The sequence below is a fragment of the Pinus tabuliformis genome, chromosome 8, assembly GCF_031772625.1.
Source record: "Pinus tabuliformis cultivar Carrire ecotype Pingquan chromosome 8, CPIR1, whole genome shotgun sequence".
NCBI classification, from domain to species: domain Eukaryota; kingdom Viridiplantae; phylum Streptophyta; class Pinopsida; order Pinales; family Pinaceae; genus Pinus; species Pinus tabuliformis.
In genome coordinates, this window is record NC_142294.1 from 549,994,880 (window position 1) to 550,018,051 (window position 23,172).

General features: G+C 36.1%; 1 protein-coding gene across 1 annotated transcript in view; it reads left to right on the plus strand.

Annotated features, from left to right (window-relative positions):
• The window catches only part of LOC149236617 (uncharacterized), a 40,298-nt gene extending 29,576 nt beyond the window's left edge, over positions 1-10,722 (plus strand). Inside the window, exons 5-7 of the mRNA XM_089368976.1 lie at positions 9,476-9,544; positions 10,350-10,409; positions 10,624-10,722. Coding sequence (XP_089225102.1) covers positions 9,476-9,544; positions 10,350-10,409; positions 10,624-10,722 — 228 coding nt within the window. The remainder of the gene's footprint in view (positions 1-9,475; positions 9,545-10,349; positions 10,410-10,623) is intronic.
• Positions 10,723-23,172: the final 12,450 nt, after the last annotated feature.

A 23,172-nucleotide genomic window follows, 5' to 3' on the forward strand; every position in this document is an offset into this window, starting at 1 on the left:
AGTGTGTTAGAGGCATCAAGACAAAGGAGATGAGTTGACATGAATTCAAGAGACTCTTAAGAAAGAAGTACTTGTTAGAGAGATACTATGACGATAAGGCTAAGGAATTCTACAAATTGAAGAATTGATCTATGAAAAATGAAGAGTACATGGCTAAGTTCTTGGAGTTGTTGAGGTATGTACCATATCTTAAGGATGATAAAATGAAGGTTAAAAGATTTGTTAGTGGATTTCCTTTGGCATTTAAAGATCAGATTGAGTATGATGAGCCTCGGATGTTGGAGGAAGTAATTGACAAGTTGAAACATTGTTTTGAGTAGTCTAAGCGTAAGTTGAAGCCTAACCAAGGTTAGAAAGGTAATCACAAGACTAAAGGAAAGTTGGATAAGAAGCAAATAAGACCTCAGGATGCAAGTAACAAGGAGAATGTAGCACCGTACAAAAAAATCAATGCAGTTTACAGAGGACAGGGATTTTAGTCTGAGGGACATAACAAGGGTGATGAAAAGAAGCCTTTTCAATGTTGGATGTGACAAGGATCATCGCAGGAGATATTTTCCATAACATCAGGGTGGAAGACCTCAGATTTACATCTCAGGAGGCACATATAGTTGGAGATGTTAGATAGAGTACTCCTCGGATTTATGAAACATTAGATAATAGGTAGGATGATCATCATACATCTATTACCGAGGTGTAAGGTAAGCTTTGTGATCAAGTTGTTTCTATTTTGATCGACCCTAGATATAACTATACTTATATCAGTATTGACCTGGTGGATAAGTGTTGCTTGAATAAAGAAGTGCATGTTGAGTCTTGGTTGGTGAAGTTGACTACAAGTACCAAGAAAAGAGTTCATCATTGGGTGACAAATTGTGCATTTGAGCTAAATGGTATGCCTTCATCCACGCATCTAAATGTGCTTCCCTTGGGTTCATACAATATGATTTTGGGTATGGAATGGTTGTACCTTCACATGACTAAGGTATATTGTTACGAGAAGGCTATTAGGTGCTTGGATGATGATGGAGAGAAGAGAATCGTGTAGAATAATAAGAAGGCTATTGGGTGCAGGAAAGGATGTGTATTGTTTGCAGTTAATATTTCTAGTGACAAAGGGAAGGATATTGAGGATGTTGAGGATGTTGAAGTCTTGAAGAGGTGTCTTATTTTGCAACAATTTTAGGAAGTATTTATAGCATATATTTCAAAGTTACCGCATAATAGGAAAGTGGACTTATCTATTGAGTTGGTACTAGGAGGAACACCAACATCTAAGGCACCTTACATGATGAGCACTCCAGAGTTAGTGGAACTAAAGTTGAAGCTTAAGGAAATGCTTGATAAGGGATACATAAGGCCAAGTGTGTCACCTTGGGGTGCACTAGTATTGTTTGTGAAGAAGAAGGATGGTACTCTTAGCTTGTGTATTGATTATAGGCAGTTGAACAAGGTGATGATCAAGAACAGGTACCCTTTGCCGCAAATTGATGACTTGTTTAATCAACTGAAAGGAGAAACAATGTTTTCGAAGATTGACTTGAGATCATAATATCATCACGTATACATAAAAAAAGAGGACATTTACAAAACCACATTCCATACCAGGTATGGGAATTATGAATTTGTATTAGTTCCTTTTGGTCTTACTAATGCTCCAACTACTTTCATGAGTTTGATGAATAGTCTGTTGTGTCCTTATCTGGAGAATTTTGTGATAATGTTCACTGATGACATATTGATATATTCTAAGAGTGAGGAAGAGCATGCAGAACATCTAGAAGTAGTGTTAATATTTTTGAGAGAGAATCAGTCGTATGCCAAGCTTAGTAAGTGTAGTTTCTTTCAGACAAAATTTCGTTACTTTGGACATGTTGTTTCCAAGGAAGGTATAGCAGTGGAACCAAAAAATCTCAGAGTTATCATGGAGTGGGAAACTCCTAGGGATGTGGATGAGGTCAAATCATTCACAGGACTAGCAGATTATTACGAGCGGTTCATCGGGACTTCTCACAGATTATCTATCCCATTACATCCTTGAAGTGAAAAGGGAAGAAATTTGAATGGAATAACGAGCGTGCAATTAGTTTTGAGCAGTTGAAGCAATTTATTACAAATGCTCCAGGCTTGAAGATTGCAAGAGAGGACTTGGTGGAGTCATGATGCAGGAAGGACATGTGGTATGCTATGAGTCAAGGAAATTGAATAAGCGTGACCAGAACTATGTGAATCATGATCTTGAGTTGGCAACTATCATTCATGCATTGAATATGTGGAGACAATATCTTCTTGGCAAGATGTTCATCTTGATGAGAAATCAAAGTGGGTTGAAGTACTTATTTGACCAACCTAATTTGAGTTCTAGGTAAGCTAGATCGTTAGATACTCTCACTGAGTTTGACTTCGAGATCAGGTACATAAAGGGAAGGAGAACATGGTTTCTAATGCTCTTAGTAGAAGAGTGCAGGTGAATCACATTGCAACAATGAGTTCTTATGGGGTAGACTTGCAGGAGCGGATCTTCCAAGAAGGAAAACATGATTATAGGTATCAGTTTTGATGCACAAGTTACAACAGTAAGGTGAAGGTGATAGGGATGAGGAGTATCGTCTCACGGTAGATGGCTTGGTCCAATTCAGGAACATGATTTATGTACCAGATGACAATGAGCTCAAGAATCTTACCTTGATGGAGTTTCATGTTAATTCGTATTCAGGTCACCTGGGATATCATAATACATTAACATCAGTTAATAAATACTATCATTGGTTGAAATTGAATAAATAGGTGGCTATGTGCAAAATGTGTGGGTTATCAACAGGTAAATGTAGAGTGAAAGCATACAGGTGGTCTGTTGCAGTCGATGTTCATTCCAAAGTTGAAATGGAAGACCGTTTCCATGGAATTCATTATAGGTTTTCCGATTACATCGAGATAACATGATTCTATTATGGTTGTGGTTGACATGTTAAGTAAGGTAGCACACTTCATTGCAGTTAATTCTATGAATTCAACTGGTGAGGTAGATCATAGTTTCATTAGGGGGATAGTGATATTTCATGGTGTTCCTAAGAAGATTGTATTCGACAAAGATGCCAAGTTCACTTCTAGGTTTTGGAAAGAGTTGTTTGCAGGTTTGGGGACAAAGTTGGCTTTTAGTACAACTTATCATCCATAGAAAGATGGACAGATAGAGAGAGTCAACAGGATTCTTGAGGACATGTTGAGAATGTACATCATGGATCAATAATGGAAGTGGAAAGAGTATCTTCCAGTAGTAGAGTTTGAATATAATAATGGGTATCGAGAGTCCTTGAAGATGAGTCTATTTGAGGCACTTTATGGGCTGAGTTGTAATAGTCCTATCAGTCAGAGTGATCCAGTGAACAAGATTTTGATTGGACCGGATATGCTAGCAGAGATGGACGGAAAATGCATGTTATTAAGAGGAATATAAAGGAAACACGGGACAAACAAACAATTTATGCAGATCAACACAGGGTATTTAAGGAGTTGAGGTTGGGGAACATGTTTACTTGTGCATCAATCCTAAGAGGAGCTCCTTGAGGACTTGATCATGTGCCAAGATGGGACCTCGATATTGCGGGCCTTTCAAGATCCTCGAGAGGATTGGACCAGTGACCTACCCACTTGCACTACCTCTGACAATGAAATTCCATGATGTTTTCCATGTTTCATTGCTTAAGAAGTATGTCCAGGATACTGATAATGTGATTGACTGGTCTGTTCTTCCTTTAGGTGGAACTAGAGGGAGAATTCCAACCATAACCATAATGCATATTGCAACGGGAACAACTCATGCTCCAGAACAAAGAAATCGAGCAGGTTAAAGAGAAATGGAAGCACTTTGGTCCCGATGAAGCTACATGGGAGATGGTTTATCAAATGCAGGCTATGTATCCTTCATTATTTTCTTATTCGCGAAAATGTATTTTTGGTATATGTATATGTATATATGGATGTTTTTATAGATATTGCAATGAGATATGTTATAAATCTCAAATAAGCGGTATGATTTTCATGTTTTCCATGTTGGTCATGGTTTACAATAGTTCTTCATTGTAAATATTTCATCGATATTTCATCGAGCTATGTTATAAAGCTCCATGAGAAGTATGTGTTTTTTTTCAACGATTTGTTGGCCGTAGGTGTCATTGAACATCGATGATGGTGTTCCCCCAAGGAGAGGGGTTTGTAACAACCCCTGGTTGATTTTCCATGTAAATAATGTAAGACCAAGGTCATGGGACACATATTCCAAGCTAAATGTTGGGAAAAACATAGTGATGGGTATCACTTGTGATTAATTAATGGCTATGGAAATTGGCAAAGAAAAAGCGACAATAGTTGGCATTTTATTTATGAAATAAAGGAAAATAGGAGAAAAGGAATATGAAGAGACATGTATTTGCATGACAGTAAATTGGAGGAAAAATGAAGGAAAATGAAGAAAATAGAGGCCTCAATGATAAAAAGGCTTTTGAGGATCAGTTCACACCTTTTTCTAGTTAACATTTGTCAGTTTAACTTTGGATTTCTCCTCTATTCTCTCACTCTCTCATACTCTTGCACACTTAGAGTATTCTTGGAGAATTATTGGAGCACTTTGGCATACATTATATTTGGAAAAAGAAGGCAAATAAAAGCAGGAAAGCGCAATGGAACAATTGGATTAAAAATTACAACTAGATTGATTTGCAGGTAACAAGTTACATGTGTGATTTCCTTGCTGATTTCTAGATTCATGGTATATGCATGTGATTTTCTAGTTATACAATGTCATTGACATGGATAGTTTCCTGGATTAATAGTAGTTTTAGCCTTGCCTTGCCATTTCTTGGATAGCCATGTTGTTGTGTGCTTTCCACTTGTGTTTTTCTGGTTGGTGCTCAGATTCCTTACGGTTATGGGTTGGAACAAACACCCTGGAAGCCCTGGAACAACTTGGGTTGAGTTACTAGTCCTGGAGCCTAGGTTGGGACAAACACTCTAGAGCCCTTGGTGGGTTGAGTTACTAGTCCCTGGAGTCGGATTGGACAAATGCTCTGGAGCCTTGGAAGGTTGTGGGTTGAGTTACTAGTTCCTAGAGCCCTGGACAACTTGGGTAGAGATTGATTTAGTTTGTGTTAGTGATGTCCGACCATAGAGGTGGAATCACTGTGGTTGAGGTGATTTGACCTCTAGAAGCCTTGGTTGGTTTTGTTTTGGTTTATTCTATGAGATCCCACATTCATTATTGGAATATGGCACAGGGTGATTACTTGAAAGAGGTATTTGGTTCAGCCCAATCTACGATCAAGTGGAAGTTCTTGAATTGGTTTCTATTTTCATATGTTAATATGATACATCTCCTTATTGTGATCTATGAACATTTGTAGTGTTTACGTTGATGATATTATAGCCGAGTTTCCATGGTTTCTATGTTGGTTATATGATGTGTTTTATCTATGGCTCTTGTCATGAATTGTTTAGTTATTGATTGGTTGATGAATATATGGACTAATAAGTGTTGTTGTAGTTATGCAGAGAGGGTTGCATAGAGCCTTCTTGGTGATTCTAAAATGAATCTCAGACTATTATGATTGGATATGCATTCATGACTTGTAGGTTACATGTCTGTCATGTGTTTGGTGAAATGGCTAGTATGTTTTGGTCTGTCTAGGTTAAGTTCTTGATTTGAGTTTGAATTTTTAGTTTTCCTCATGTCAATAATGATTTTGGAAAGTCTCAAGTAGTTATGGGTAGTGGTTTGGAGGTTGGCCTGGAATTGTGGCTCAGATCTCAGGACCACACCCTCTAAACTGAGCAAGTTGGGTCACAATTGAATGAAGGCAATGTTGTGCATGTGGTTGAAAGCCTATAACTGCACCCAAGCCTTTTCATGCATGTGGTTGGGGGTCTAGGTCAATGAAAAATATCCTCAGCTCAGGGTTTGGTCACCTAGGGTGGTCCTTTGGCACTTGAGTGTCCTGTAGCACTAAGGGATGTTGTGAGTTGTCAATTTGTAGGCCTTGCTTCCTTAACTAGAGCTTGGAGGTCAGGTTATGTCATTGTAACTCTTCGTCTCATATTTACCCTCACAGACCGGTGAAATTGGGTAAATGTGGGAGGGGGTGGTTACAATTTGATGCTACCCCACAATCATGTGGCTATATTGAGGATGATGTCTTGATATACTAAGTGGTAAAATTCCACACACAAAAAAATAAACCCTTTTTTCCATGGGGTATATAAATGCCTCTTCTTGGATTTCTAATTCTTTGTTGCAAAGATCCATTTATGTAGGATATCCAAATTTGGCCTTATTTTATTGAATATTCAAATTAAACTATGATGAAGAAAACATATAACTTAAATATTGGCATCCTTATCAATTATTATGAAAAATGTAGGGGGCGTCCTAGATCATGAAAAATAGCTAAGTAGACAACTTGAGGGTTGGATGTTTTGATAAGAAACTGACATGCAACCTCTTTGAAGGACGTGTTTTTCTCATTTAGGAATTATATCATTTTTGGTGAAAATAACAACAAGGACCATCCTAGAGATGATGGATGCTAATACTACTATGCTTGGGGAGGAAGAGGTTTCCAAAGTATAGAGTAATACAAATTCTCAATAAGGTAGGAAGAGACTAGGACCTAACTTGACAAGGACAAGTTGCTTCAAAGATATCAGGGTGATTTAGAACTACTAGGGAAATACATCTCGAGTGTTGTGGGTGGAGATGAAAGGGGAAGAGGGGCAACCAACAAAGAGACTATAATTGAGGAAATCATAACAATGGAGGCTAAAAAGAAACTAGGGTAGACACCCTAACTACATGAACTCAACCAACCTCACAAAGGGAGCTCATAGAGATCCAATTTTCAATCACCATCTTCATTTTTTTGGATGTGGGTTTGGAAGAAAAAAACTTTATTGTGCACCTTAACTTGATGCTCAAAATTTTGTTTAGGTAATTAGACTTTGAATTCTTATCTCTGTAATTAATTTTTAAAGCCATTTTTTCAAAAGTGACAAAACTTAGCATAACGCAGTTGTCAATCAACTGTGAGGACAACCATCATTAGTTGCTATCTATGAATGTAGGTTAAGTCATCACTATTGTTGAAGGAAAATCATATCACCTAAAATGACTCATCGGTGGTTTGTAAGGGGGCAGAACTCCGCTCTCGCCAAATGCCTCTTAATCTTTGTTTATTAACATATTGCTTTACATCTAATGAAGACAAATCTTAGCTAATTAGATGCAATATTAGGTCTAGTCCAAGACTAGAAAATAACTTCAATCATAATAATATCCATAAGAAAATCAAACTCCTTATAACCATAATTAAAGCTATCCAAAATAATATTATGATATTTTGAATAACATTTAACCTTAATTCCATATACATAAACTAAATATTATATAAACTATAATTTAACATAATATAACATTTTTTAATAAAATAATGTCCCTGGAGATCGCATTGCTTAATATAATGAATTATTAAAATCCTATGGGATTTAATTAGTTATCTTTTAAGTTAATACAAAAGCTATTAAAGGCACATTGATACGATCTAATGTTGAACCATTGAATGCACAATAATAAAGAGTGATTATAATTTTAATGATATGGGAAATTTATTGTTCAAATAGTTTAATGATATGAAAAAGGAGAGTAAATGGTTTATTATTTATTATTGATTCAAAGTGTGTTATTATTGATTCAAAGTGTGTTATAATGTTGGGAATCCATAAAATTTAGAGCACATGGAATAGCTACCGAAACCTGTTAGGATCCTTTGAAGGAAGTTCAAGTATCACATCACATACCATCGAGTTGTGGAAGTGTAAAGGGTGTGTACTCTATTCCACCCTATACGGAGGCCAAGCGGGTAGGGGAATCAGGGGTTAAATTTGACAGGTGACCCTAACCGTCAAGGAATTTTTTTGTGACGTTTTTATTTTTAAACTGCCCATCATATGACTTTTAAAATTTATTTGTACAAGTTTCATATAATTTCAAATTGTACTCATAATTGTTCAAATTTTCTATTCTTTATTGTACCATTCGCTGTTTTGAGACCTGCTGATCAATTTTTTCTGCAAATTTTCCAAATTGTTCCAGGTTAGAAGAGATATCTGATAAAAAATATCAACTAACACCAGTTTAGAGGAAAATAATATGCAGGATACTACAAATAGTAATTTTTGTGAAATAATGTTGATATTCACTGCTGGTATTCATGGCAAATAAATCCTTGTAGCAGAAGAAAGTACTAGTTATTTTCATTCTGATTTCATAATTGGCCTTGCAAAGCTGGAGCATCAGGTAAAAAATACTAATTTTGTTCTACCAGAGTGAAACCCAAGTATGGCAGCAAGCAAACAACCGTTTTTATTTTTATTTTTAATTCTTTATCAGACTCATGTACCTAACCGCGAACACTGGTGGACGAGAATGGAAACTGGAGGGCATTTCATAAGACAGGGGCCTTGTTCCTAACCACTAACACAAACTGTACACAAACTGTAGGAGAATGCTCACGGCCCGGCTATGTATCTCCGCCACATGGAAAATTCCATGAATTATAATGTTTTACACAAGATGATTGATTTTCGAATATGTGTCATTGATTATAATAGCTGCTCAAATAAAGACTCCAGCTGGCTATATCAAAGCCACGTGTGTAATGTATTGGGCTAGCGATTTTCTGAATATGAATGAAACTAGAAGCAATTTCTCTTTTTCGCGTTGGGTAAAACTCCATGTCGAATCTGTGAAGCGCTATTGAACAGAGATTTCTTCTCGTTGTAACAGTTCGCCTCTGTGTTTTATTTCCTGTGTCTGCACTAGATTCTTTGCCTGTGTTTGGAACTTTCATGGGAGGCTCAGTGCACAAACTGTTCAGGGAATGATCTCCTCAGTCCTCAGTTACGGAAAGTTGTCATAAACGTAGTTTCAGGTATATTTCCAGGGCTTTACGTGTTTTTTAAATTTTATAAAAGGGATGAGACACCTCACCCTTTCCAAGGTTTTTCATGGAAAGATCGCCGGGACGCGCAGTGACAGGACGCCTATTTCTTTACCTCTTTGCCCTCCCTTCACATCGTTCTGCAATCTTTCGCTTCTTTCTCAGTTCTTACCTTCATTTTGTTTAGTTTTGAGGCGCTGGATGGATATGGGAATCCTGAGTAGAAACGGCCCTTGAAGACCAAACCCCAGGGCGCATCGTTTCCCGAGGTAGGTAAAAGGGCTATTAACAGAATTCATAAAGCCAGTGACAAAAAATTCGGCCCTGTTGATGCCCAAACTTTGAAGAAAGAGCCAGCTAAAAATACTCTATTAATGGGGCAAGTTACAATTCTTAAGCGAGGACATCAGATAATTCTTAGGGTTGGATACTGTTAATATTAACCGTGTATTTTTATGTTTAACCAATTATTGATTGTTTGGTTACAGCGAGGACATCAGAACTCTCTGGAGAATATGCCTGTATTCTTTGTGGTCCTCATTTTGGGTGGCTTACAGGTACTGTATTAATGTGTGTTTTTATTTAAGTTGGATCAAGAGCCATCCCTAAAAATGTTGGTAACAATTATTCAGATTCTCCTTCACGTTGTTGCCTCTCTATCTATTTGCTTTGGCCGGTGTATTATACTTGTGCAATCTGAAAGTTGAAATCTGGTGGAGCCATTTTTCGCTGCTTATTAAACTAGATGTTATCGGAGTAACTATCCATTTCACACAGGGTTATGGTGAAATTTTTTCTGAAGATATGTAACACTAATTCAATTTCACTAATGTCTGTGCGCTCTGCTTTTCTGCAGTATCTGGCAATCTCCTTTCAAGTTTCAAACTTTGGCATGTAACCATAATTTAATCTATTTCGAAGTCCTAAGGTCGTTTATAACAAGATACAGGGTTCTGCCAAGCAGCCTTTGATATGTAAGCTACATTAAGCGCTGTAAGAGTTGCAAATAATTCTTGGTAAAGTGTATTAAAATAGGATTCTTAAGGTCTGTATTAAGCTTTTAGTTTTTTAATCATTAAGCTTTTAATTGATCTCTGCAGACCTGTAAACCCTAAATTCACACGAGATTTTGAAGCTTGCACCTCTTCCAAAGAAGAACGATGCATTTACCAATTCAACATAGGGTAATAGTCTCCAGGCATGGACTTTACAACCCAGCTAATTTATTTTATAGTAGTATTGGCGTGTGACTCACCAACTCTTTTGGTAACACCACAATACTATGACTTTTATAGCAGAGGGCTTGTTCCCCAACACCATTACTGGCCTATAATTGTCCATAGAAAATGTGACTCTATACAGTTTGCCGTGGACTGGGGAAACAAGCACCCAAACGACTGGGGAAACAAGCACCGAAACGAGGTAAGTTTTTCATAACAGTCTTGCCAAACTATGGACTAGGGAAACAAGCACCTAAACGAGGTAAGTTTTTCATAACAGTCTTGCCAAACTGTTTACTTTCTATAGATAAAACAACACATTTAACATGGTTTTTCTGTAGATAAAACAACGAATTGCAAATTCAACTTGGTTTTCCTGTAGATAAAACAGCAAAATGAACTTGGTTTTTCTGTAGGTAATGGAGATTCCAAAGGCAGCGAAAAAATTTAACGAGTTGAATATGTCGAATATATGCATAGAAAAACGAATACAGATATCCAACAAGCATGCATAGAAAATAGAGCAGAGCATCTCTTACTATCTATGCCTAATAGGCTATCACTTACTGGTTACTTGGTCGGCTGCGTTCTGGTTTTGTAGCATTAGAAGAAGTTCCAAAGTTTGCAGAGTTTTTCTTATGCCCTGCTCCTCACCAAAGTCGCCACATTCAACAATGAATAACTCACAGATTGCTGTCCAGTGAATAACTCACAGATTGCTGTTCATTGGAATTGGACACGAATTGGAACTTGGAACTTGAAAGTAAATTAGTAACATAACTCGGCAGTGGTAGCTGGGAATTAATTGCCAATAACCATTTAACTGTTGAAAATTAGGAATTGATATTATGACTTAGTCCAAATCACCATAACTCAGCAACATAACTCAGCGGTGGGTCGCTGGGAATTAATTACCAGTGATACCATACCTGATACGAAAATTAGAAATTGATATTTCGGACAGTGGACTTAGTCCGGAATCCGGATAGCAATCACTTGGCAAATTGGCAAATTGCGATACGGGTCACGATTATTAAATTAGATATTAAAAATGTTAATGAATCGCTATTAGCTCAAGGTTATATATATATATATATATATATATATATATATATATATATATATATATATATATATATATATATATATAGATATAGATATATATATAGATATATATATATATATATATATATATATATATATATATAGATATATATATATATATATATATATATAGATATATATATATATATATATCTATATATATATATATATAAATTTTAAAACTTTTGATTTTTAAATATGCCCGTCATATTGACAGTCTTAAAAATTATTAGCAAGTTACCCCTGACGTGGAGATTTGAAAGTTGAAAGTATTTTACGTGTAAAAACGCTAAATACGGGCACATGGGCGTCAAATTTAACCCCTGAGGGGAATATATATGTGAAATCTAAAAGGAAGGGGCCCATTGAGATGTCATTACGTGTGTGTAAGTCAGCAAGGGAAAAAAACGGGGTGACAAGGAAGTCACCGAGGGTTTGACATGTGAGGTAAGAGGGCGAGAGTGGACAAGGTCATTTTGACTATGGGTAGTAAAAGAAAGTTCTAAAGATTGAACACATGAATGTTCCCATAAATTACGAGATACTTCATAGTATATTTATAAAATATTTTATTTTGTTACATTTATGTTTAGATTGAGATTTATTTTGTTTATTGTTTTGAGTTATGTTGAGGATAATTTTTCTTTTATAATCTTTATTTAGTTTAGGTTTTGTTTTCACTATTTAATGAGGGAGGTTGCATTGTAGCTAGTCCTTGTTTTGAGTGGGGAGGAGGGTTTGACACGTCCAGGTGTCGAACAACCCAGTCATATAATAAACAACAAGAGAGTGAGCCAAAGCAAGATCTAGACGATCTTTGATTCACATGTAAGAAAAGGTATAGATTGCAAGGCTACTTCTCTGAACCACCTGCAATTACTAACTTTGTACTCCGGTGAATGATTGCAGAGAAGTCTTTTATGGATTTGATCTTGTCATTGTGGCAAATATTGAAGAGAAAAAAAATAAAGCCAAACAACATAAATGCCTCACTTATTGACAGAAAAAGAGTGATCTTAGTCATTTAAAGAATGATGTCTCATATTGGCTTTACCCCACTTAAGATAAATCCCTTATATTTCAAGACAGAGTGTAGCTGGATCAACAATGATATCTCACTTGGGAAGCAAGAACAAACTCAGCTAGCAACGCATGGATACACCTTCTATAGTCGCATGTTGTTTTAGACCTTTTATTGCCCATAGGGAAAAGTTTTACCTTTCTAATGAAGAAGGATGTGGAAAGTGAAGAATCTGCTTTACATATTATACTCGCATAGATACGTTATTATATCTGCATCTCTATGTTGAAAACCATGCCAGTCATTGTTGGTAATTCTCAATCTCTTCTCTAATTCGAATTGATATATATGAGCTCGCACATGGAGAAGTCCTAGCCATGAACCCCGGACCTACTAAAATATATATTAATATTTGATATAGGGATATTCTCCTGTCAATGAAAAAGAATAATACTTCATTCAATGTGACCTAGTTCCAAAAGAATAATACTAGGGACTAATACTTAGAGAGCAAAGTCCATACTGGAACCAGACTAAAGCCAGCCAGGTGCTGTTGATGCCAGAGAGCTAGGCTAAGAGGATCCACTTTGTGACTCTACTTGGGGTGGAAGAACTACTACAACTCTTGAAAAATTCTTAATATACGATCTTGCATAGATACGTGTTCATATATTATCTAACCATATATACGTATTACACTTGGATTTGCACCTATATGTTTCACACTTGGAAGATATGTACAGTTAATCACACTGCAAGAAAAGTAATGTTATAGCTTGTGGTTGATCGAGTCTTCCCCTCAGTAACAAAGAGGGCTAAACCCATTACCTCACACAAGATCATTTATTTGGGTTGGCACTAGGGGAATTGATTTCATGGTTTTTTGTCAATTCATATTTGTGGAAGCTAGGATCCTCATTTCAATTAGTGAACCCCAGTAAAAAGCAAGTAGTTCGGCAGCCATGAAGAGGCTAGACTTGCTTAAGCATTACAATTCACACTATCTGTGCAAGCACAATGTTGGCTACTACTTCAGTTCGATCATGAAGGTGAGTAAAAAAAAAAGACGAATTGGTTGGAACTGAATAATTTGATTGAACTGCATTATGGTAAATTTCCTGATTTTTTTGGCCTATTTCAATTTTCTGAGTTTTTTTGGCCTATTTCTGGCATGTTGCAGTGAAAAATATTCTCTTAGCTTTATGTCCTACAACTAAAAAATAGTTTTATAAGGCTTCATGAAGAAAATGTTGTAGCATGTATGTTGTAGATGTAGCATTACATAGATTTGTGGAAGATGGATTTACCTTTCACCAAAAGCTAGCACAGTATATGACGGAGGTTCCCAGCTGAAAGATGCAAAAATGACACATGAATTATTTCCTTACAAGAGGCCACACGAGGTAGACCTTAGACTTGTATCAGGTGTGGAAGAAAATATGGGGTTGCCATGAATAAAGAAATGATGTTGTCCAAGACATTGAAATGGAAAAGAACGACATTGAAATGGAACAGAATAGAGAACTGCCAAGTCGGTCTCATGTCAGGCAATTAGCCCACTAGCCCACAATGAGAATGCTAAAGAGGGTCATCGTGAAAGTAGTTGAAGTTGCCTACATCAACGGAGAACTGAGGAGCCCTTTCTCATCCCTTGCAACACAATGCCAAAATGGTGAAGTTACTGATTATCCACCAAGCTGGTCTCATGCTAGGCAATTAGCCCATAATGAGAATGTTAAAGAGGGCCGCCATAAAAGTATTTGAAGTTGCCTACATCAAGGGAGAACTGAGGAGCCCTTTCTCATCCCTAGAATGTTAAAGAGGGCCGCCAAGAAAGTAGTTGAAGTTGCCTACATCAAGGGCATCAAGGGAGAACTGAGGAGCCCTTTCTCATCCCTTGTAGCACAGTGCCAAAATGGTGAAGTTATTGATTATCCACTGAGTCGGTCTCATGCCAAAATGGTGAAGTTATTGATTATCCACCAAGTCGATCTCATGCTAGGCAATTAGCCCACAATGAGAATGCTAACGAAGGCCACCATGAAAGTCGTTGAACCTACATCAAGGGAGAACTGAGGAGCCCTTTATCATCCCTTGCAGCGCAACACCAAAATGGTGAAGTTCTTCAGAGGAAAAGTGAAAGTCGCAGAACGATGAAAAGTGAAGGTCGTCGAACATTAGGTGAAACTGGAGCTATAGGTGGCACATGCATGGTGCGCCGAACATTAGGTGAAACTGGAGCTATAGGTGGCACATGCATGGTGTGCAGGAGGCAGTTATAAGGCAAAGCCAAGATATAAAGCAAGGCCAATTACCCAAACAAGTATAACATATAACATAGCATTTAATACTAGAGACTAATGTTTAGCATTAGTCTACATTGTGAATCTATACAATTAAAAAAACACACATAATATATGGTTCAGCTCAGGAAGAGGCCAAATAAGATGGTGAAACCATATGTGCCTAAGAAATTTGCTTATACATGATCGAGAAGACTAACAAATAGGTAAATTAATGTTTTAACATCACCATATCGATTACAATAGTCTCAGCCGAGCCTGCGACAGGGACTAGGGACTAATAAGAGAAATGGTATAACAATTACCGATTAGGGACTAATAAGAGAAATGGTAAAACAATTACCAACTAGGGACTAATAAGAGAAATGGTAAAACAATTACCTTTTGCTTTTAATTAAGTTCTTATATTATTTTTTTTACTTAGATAACTAAGTGCAACGAATATTTTTTTTAAATTTTTTTTTAGGAAAAAATCATAACATTCATCACTAGACACTATAAAATGAAGATTACATTTTGTATATGCTCAATGGCACATAAAAATAAATCCTTTAATGGTATAAAGCTTGGAACCAAATAACGATCAGCATCTATCAGAGACAGTAAAACACACATTTATCCAAAATATGAAATAATATGTAGGATAATGCATCCCCGCTGAGAATATAAACTATTCAAAAATTTACAAAACATTTATGCCATGTATGTGTCTCGTCCATAATATAACCAGGAAATATATCATAGCACGATATAAACAAACAATATCATCTATTATGAGTATATTTTTCAAACATCGAGAATCATCTCAATAAAAGGCTTGTGGTAGTAGTGGTGTTCCTAATCCTCCATGTGTTCCTTTATATGTCATGTTCCCATTGCCCGAGGAGCACCTTCTTTGGACAATGCATCAGCCTCCTCATTCCACTCCTTGTAAATGTGGGAAAATTATATAGAATCAAAAGACTGTCTCACGAAGAAAATATCCTCCAAAATGGGCCCTAGAGTGTGCACATTACAATGCATTGAATCGTCGAACTAGTTAATAACAAGTTGGGAGTCCCCAAAAATTTGGATTCTGCGAATTTTCTTTTTAGTAACAAAAAGGAATAGGAGTTTGAGTGACATTAGCTCAACATAGTTGTTTGAGTCGTGACCTAGTCCAAGCTTCATTTTGAAAGAGTGATTTTTGGATAGATAAGAAGAAATCCCTCCTCCACATGATCCATCAACTAAAGTAGCTCCATCAAAGTAAGTCCATGGGAAGGAAAGGTCAATCTATTCTTCTGCTATAACATGTGCCCTTGGAGCAACCAATATATCCGTGATGAGAGAGAAAGTTGCTACAAACTTTGTAGCCACAAAGGCAGGTACAATTGTTTTGTCCAAAAAGACTTCAAAATTTATTGCAATCCAAATACCCCAAGAAAAAAGTAGAGGCAAAACTTTCAATTTTTTCTCGAAAGATGCTCTTCCACTAGGTTTCCCAGGCCACCCCATATGTGTCACCATTCCATTGATAAGCAATGTTCATAGATGGGCAAACATGATGGCAAACAACTGATGTGAAAATGCAAGAGAGGAAGGGATATGATACCGACTCAACCTTGCATTTACAAAGGGGGCACCAATTTGGATCGGTGATCCCACGCTTTGATAAATTACCCCTTGTAGGCACACAGTTTTCCAATATACGCCACTGGAAAATGCACAATTTAGCTATATATTTAACCTTCCATAACTTCTTCCACCACCATGCTATGTTCTTAGAAAATTTGTCTTCGATAAGGAAGGCAAAACCCGATTTTGGAGTGTAAACACCTGCATTTACGTGCACTGATAACAATTCATCTTCCCTGTCTCTAATCCTGACATGAGACACATTTAAGTTATGAATGTATCTAAGCCATGAATTCCACCAGTCCATTGGCAGATTGAGTTATTGGGCAATTAACCAACCCTAACCCCAACTAGATGTCCTATCTAGATCAACAATTGAGTCTAATGTAAAATTTCCTTGGTCATGCAAGAAATCAATTATCTCTCGGGGTAATCTAAAATCACGACCACACCCAACCCATGGATCAATCCCAATACATGTGTAATGCCCTACTTGAACCTATTATTTTACATTACCTTATTAGCCTACCTACCGAGTGATCGACTTTGTGCCTAATTACAATAGGTATTATTAGTATATGTACGAGGTATGTGTATGCTAGCTACATACTCGCACCTCGCACAAATACACTAGTATTCTAAAGCTTAACGTGATGGATGATTAAATAAATGGTTAATTGTGATTAATGATTATTTAAACTTAAAAACATGATTTATAATCACTGATTATATTTTAAACATGATTCATTTAAATTATTAAATTAAGGACATTCTTCAATTTTGATTAACATTTCTAAAACAATATTATTGAATGGTTATATTTATTAGAATAGCATTATTTTATTAAGTGTTGATATTATTAAAATAATGATATTCTTGAATGATTATATTTACTACAATAACATTATGTTATTTAATGGTGATAATTTATTAAAATAATGATATGAAATGGTAATATTTATTGGATTAATAATGGGTGGTTGGGGATGTACCACTTGAAGGTTAGTGAAAGGATAAGGAGTAAATGGAAGGATAAGGAGGGAGAGGCTTGACGAGATGTCAGGTGGGTTGGGGGGGAGGGGGTGGGGGGGGTGAAATTCAATAACATCAAAACCAAGGTTGGGGCGACATTCATGAGAGGCAGTGGGGACTGATGAGGAAGGGAGGATAATACAAGGAAGGGGGGATGGAAGAGGGGCCTTGATTTTTTTTTGTGAGAACTATTCAAATATATTTCAAAGAAATTCAGAGAAAAAAAAAGTTTTAGGTTTATAAAACATCACTATTTCTTCATGAGCATGAACATAATTTAATTTGATTTGAAACATGTATAGCTTATAACAATTTGAACTTGTAACAATTTACATAAATAAAATAATTAACAGAAGAATACTTGATCTAGTGACTTGGTTTGTGACTCGGTTGGAAGGATCTTGTTGGGGTTGACTAGCTGAATTTACCTCCCAGCCAACTAGGAATGAATTCTTAGCATAGGGAATCTCGACAAGTTCCCTAGCCCTATGAGCTCAAGTCCAACCAGCCGTAGCGTGTCCACAGTGTGTCTTGGTAAGATCTAAATTCATCCCTCTCTAGTAAATCTATCCCTCTCTAGTAAATCTAATAAATGATAGTTTGAGTTCTTTCACCCCACCCCAAAATTCCCCAACACAACTAGGAAGTCCCAAACAAATAAAAAAAGACAACACAACTAGGAAGTCCTAAGAAAACAAAAAAAGACAAGGCAACCAGGAAGTCCCAAAAAAGCAAAAATACACAAGACCCCTCTTCCATCCTCCCTTCCTCGTCTTATCCTCCCTTCCTCATATATCCCCAGCGCCTCTCATGAATGTAGTCCCAACTTTGGTTTTAATGTTATTTAATTTAAACCCCCCCTGACACCTCCTCGAGCCTCCCCCTCCTTATCCTTCCATTTACTCCTTATCCTTTCATTAACCTTCAGGTGGTACATCTCCAACCACCCCTTATTAATCCAATAAATGTTACCATTCCATATCATTATTTTAATAAATTATCACCATTAAATGACATAATGTTATTGTAATAAATATCATCATTCAACAGTACCATTATTTTAATCAATATCAACACTTAATAAAATAATGTTATTCTAATAAATATCACCATTCAATAATATTATTTTAGAAATGTTAATGAAAATTGAAGAATGTTATTAATTTAATAATTTAATTGAATCATGTTTAAATGTAATCAATATTTATAAGTCATGTTTTAAGGTTAATTAATCACTAATCACGACTAACTATTTATTTAATCATCCAACACTTTAAGATTTAGAATACTAGTGTATGTGTGAGAGGTATGGGTATGTAGCTAACATACACATACCTTGTACGTATACTAATAATACTTGGTGTGATTAGGCACAAAGTCAATCACTTAGCAGGTAGGCTAATAAGATAATGTAAGATAATATGTTCAAGTAGGACATTACATACACCCATCCTTCAAAAAAAAACTCCATCCTGAGGTTAGACTCAAAAGGTTACCAACAGTCTATAAGTAGTATGACAATAAGGCATATCAAAACATAAAGAGATATGGTAGTCAAATTAAGTAAGTCAAGAAAGAATTCCTCTTCCCCTCTAAATTATCCAACTAACCTATAGCCTCCTATCCTCCCTAATATACTTCCGCCCCCATCCTATCCACCCTCTACTGCAATATACTATGGCATCGACTATACTGATCTAACCATTGATAGAACCAAGATGATAGAAGCGTTGACTATATTGACCTAACTACCCCAACAGGCAACTAGAAATCATCATCACACGTATAGGGTAGTGTGTCCATCACTGCACTCCCATGATTCCATGCTTGGAGGTTACATAGTGGGAAATGTCTCCACCCATCCTCAAAACTAGGTTCAACACCCTAATATGGACCACACTACAGCACTGGTTGGATACTTTTCATCAGACAATTCAGCTAGCAAGTCATGTCACCTGCAATCTTCATTGTACCTATGTCATAATAGTGCAAGTCAAGTAGATACAAAATGTAATAAAACATTGTACATCGTACCATTCCTCCTTGGATATCTCGGCATCCTCCAGTTACTAGCATGGATCTTAGTTATCATATAGTATTTTCCAATTCTGCAAGTTAGTTCTCATCCATGCATATATATAATAACAAAAAATATATAGAAAAATCATCATAATCATCGTTTTAATAAGCCTGGTACCTACATACGCATTTTGTAATTAATATCAACACACTAGAGGTAAATCTTTCATCAAATAAATCATAACTTCGATTTAAGTCATTCACTAGATAAATCATATCCAATTAAGCCATACATCAAACAAATCATAACTTTGATAACTCATGCACTAGATAAGTCATATACAATTAATCCATACATCAAACAATTCATAATTCTGATAAGTCATGCACTAGATAAATCATATTCAATTAAGCCATACATCAAATAAATCATAATTCTGATAAGTCATGCACAAGATAAATCATAACCAAGTAAGCCATGCATTGGGTAAATCATACATTAGATAAGTCATACATCAAATACTTTAATCAACAAAACCTAATCCATCAAGTGTTTTGTATACATAAATATCATCTGTCCAACTGAAATGTATGAATATTACATAGTATTCATAAATAAAACAACATGAAAATACAAGTAGAGCCTCAATATAGGTAGTTATTTAGGGAAAAATAGGCATAACAAATGGTCAAAAAGTGAGGGGTAGTATTATATAAACACTTCCAAAGAGGTTAAATATCTTTCACATCAACTCCTAATTCGATACACACCTTATATCGTACATAGAATATTTTCCTTTAGATGAATGGAATATAATCATTGATAAACCTTATCCACCCATATTCGTTCAATGGACTACGAGCACATCAATATGGATAAAGTATGTACTACATTTCACTCCTATCAATACTAAAGTCTCATTTCTAGTTTACACCATTCTTAGTGGGTTGTCATTTAGTAATCATCATTCCACAAAACACACAGTCTCCTCCATATGAATGAACTTGGAAGGTTTCTTGTCACTTGATCATTATAGATCCTAATCACTAGTATCTCACTAGGATAAGAAAACCTATTCACATGGGAGATGTTGATCTTTTATCTTCAAACGCTTCAATACCATCTCAACCTTCAACCACTTAAAATTTACCCAATATTTCATGAACATCTTGATGCTATACCTTTCACTAATGAATAAATGATCTACCTTATCGTGGATTTATATAACATCTATTAAACCATAACATGGTTGTTTCTAAGTTCCATGTATTGTAGAACCATTGAAATTAATATCACTAATTTTAAATTTGGATATGGTATAAGTATTAAAATGAAGACATCAAATATTTTTTCAATACACCTAAATTTTATATAATTTATACATTCAACTATATTATAATGGGCTTTTCTTAAATTGTCCCTTTAAACAAGTAGGTAGCTAGTTCAATGGTGGTTTGAAATTTCAAAGTGGCTATTAATATTATATATAAGTAGAACTCATGTAACAACCCTGGTTAAAACCTGATGTAAAAATATATAAATACCACGGATGATGGGACACGTATTCCAAGCTTAATGGTGGGAAGGACATCCAAGTGGGTGTTCATTTGGTTGTTTATGGCTAAGGAAATTGGCAAAGGAAATGGCTAAGGCATTAAAGAGGCAAAAAGGTATTTTGGCACATTTATTTATGAAAATAATTGAAATTAGGAGAAAAGGAAGGTGAAAGGTCACATGTTGCATGTGAGGAGGAAAATGAAGGAAAATAATGGAAATTAAAGAAAATAGAGCCTCATCCATAAAAAGGCTTCTAAGGATTAGTTAGCAAGCTTGGTCAGTGTTAAGGCTTGATTAGTTTAGTTCTGGAGCACTCTCATTATTCTCTCTCTCTCATACTCTTAGACACTTAGAATTTTCTTGGAGCAATTTGGCGTTGGAGCAAGAAAAGCAAAGAAGGCAAGAGGAAGTAAAGATCAAACTGGGAAAGGTAGGATCAAGCAACTACAACAAGATTCATTGCAGGTATTGACTTGCATGTGTATTTTCCTTGCTATATTTGGCATGCATGGGATTGCATGTGTTTATTTTCTACCATGGCATGGGTTTTGCTAGGTCTGACAATATTTTAAGCCTAGCCTTGACATTTCCTAATAGCCTTGATGAGATGGGTTCTCTCATTCGATTTATGTGGGATGGCCGGATTGGGTTCGAAGCTAAGTGGGGTGGATCTCTGAATTGACAAACACATGGTGTAGTGGTCCTTGAACTGGACTGAGGATCATGAAGCCACTAGCTTAGTAACCCCTGAACCAGAATTTGTGTTGCATAAAGCCAAATTTTGTGCCTCAGTGGGCCTAGGAATCTTTGCTGGTGAATGGCGGGATATACAATAAAGCCAAGGGGTGGATTTTCTCTCCACTGGGACTAGTGATTATGGGATGGAATTCACGGTAAATCTTGGAGAGTATGTCTTGGCGTAGGGAAGAGTGATCCCTAGATCGGATTTCGGATGCACGGTAAAGCCTGAGAGATTAGGAGGCACTCAAATTCCTCACGGTGTAGGCAAAGAACATTGGTGGCATCCACATTGATTGATGTTTTTGATGTGTTCTATGAGTCCCACATTCATGTTTGGAATATGGCATGGGGGTGATTGGCTAAAGAGATACTTGGATTAGCCAATATATGGTCGATTGGAACATGGTAGTCCCATCACCAATTGGTTCATTGCATTGATTAATGAGAAATTCATTCCATTGATTTTCATGTGTAAATTTACTAGTGTATATATGGATTTTGATGGTTTATATGTTTATTGTATTTTTGTCCCTATTATGTTGGTTATATGCACATTTTATGACAACAGCTATGTATGGCTCTCATCATGTTTTTACTTGTATATGAATGGATAATGTGTCTATAACCTAATAGATGAATGTGCAACAAATGACATGAGGGAACAATGGTTTATAGTGATTCTTAGATAAGTATGAGATCCTTACACTGAGTTTTGTTGTTTACACGTGTAGGTTACATATTGATGACATGTTTGATGAAATGCCTGTCATGGCTAGTAGGGTTCTGGTTAAGGTCTTGTTGAACTTATTGTGTTTGCTTCATTTTTTCCCTATACTTTATCTGATTCTGAGCTATCATTCCATTCTAGGCAGTGCCTGGGCTCTGGGCCTGAAAAAGTGGCTTAATTCCTGGGGTCGTTGGCACAGAACTGGCAAGTTTGGTCCACAATCGTTGGCAAGCAGGTCTATGAGAGAGACTTTAGGCCTCTGTTCACTCCCTTTCCCATAGCATGAGAGCGACTATGGCCTAAGAGGTCCAGAACAATAATGGGGCCTAGGGACATGTTGTCTAAGTGGCTGACTTGTCTCCTAAGGGTTATGTTGATGATGTTAGATGATTGTGTGTGATGTTTTGTCGATTCCACTTCCTTAAGGTTACCTAGGAGGTCAAATCTGATCATAGTAGCCTCTCGTCTCATGTTTACCCCGGTTGGCATGGTTACATGGGTGGATGTGGGAGGAGGATGTTACAACTCATATCATAGATTGTGATTAAGATACATGAACTTTGAATCAATAAGAGTTAAGGTTTGCAATTTTCCTTTCTAAAATAAATATAAATTAACTTTATTTTTTTTCGTAGTTAATAAAAATAATTAATTACCAATCATTTATCAATTTCAAAATTTAGATATAACCACTTCGTATGACTAATAAATTTGTTTTATATTTTCTACTATAAACAATACACTTGTATTTGCTAAATATGGTATATTTTCTACTATAAAGAATACACTTGTATTTGCTAAATATGGTATATTTTCTACTATAAATAATACACCTGCATTTGC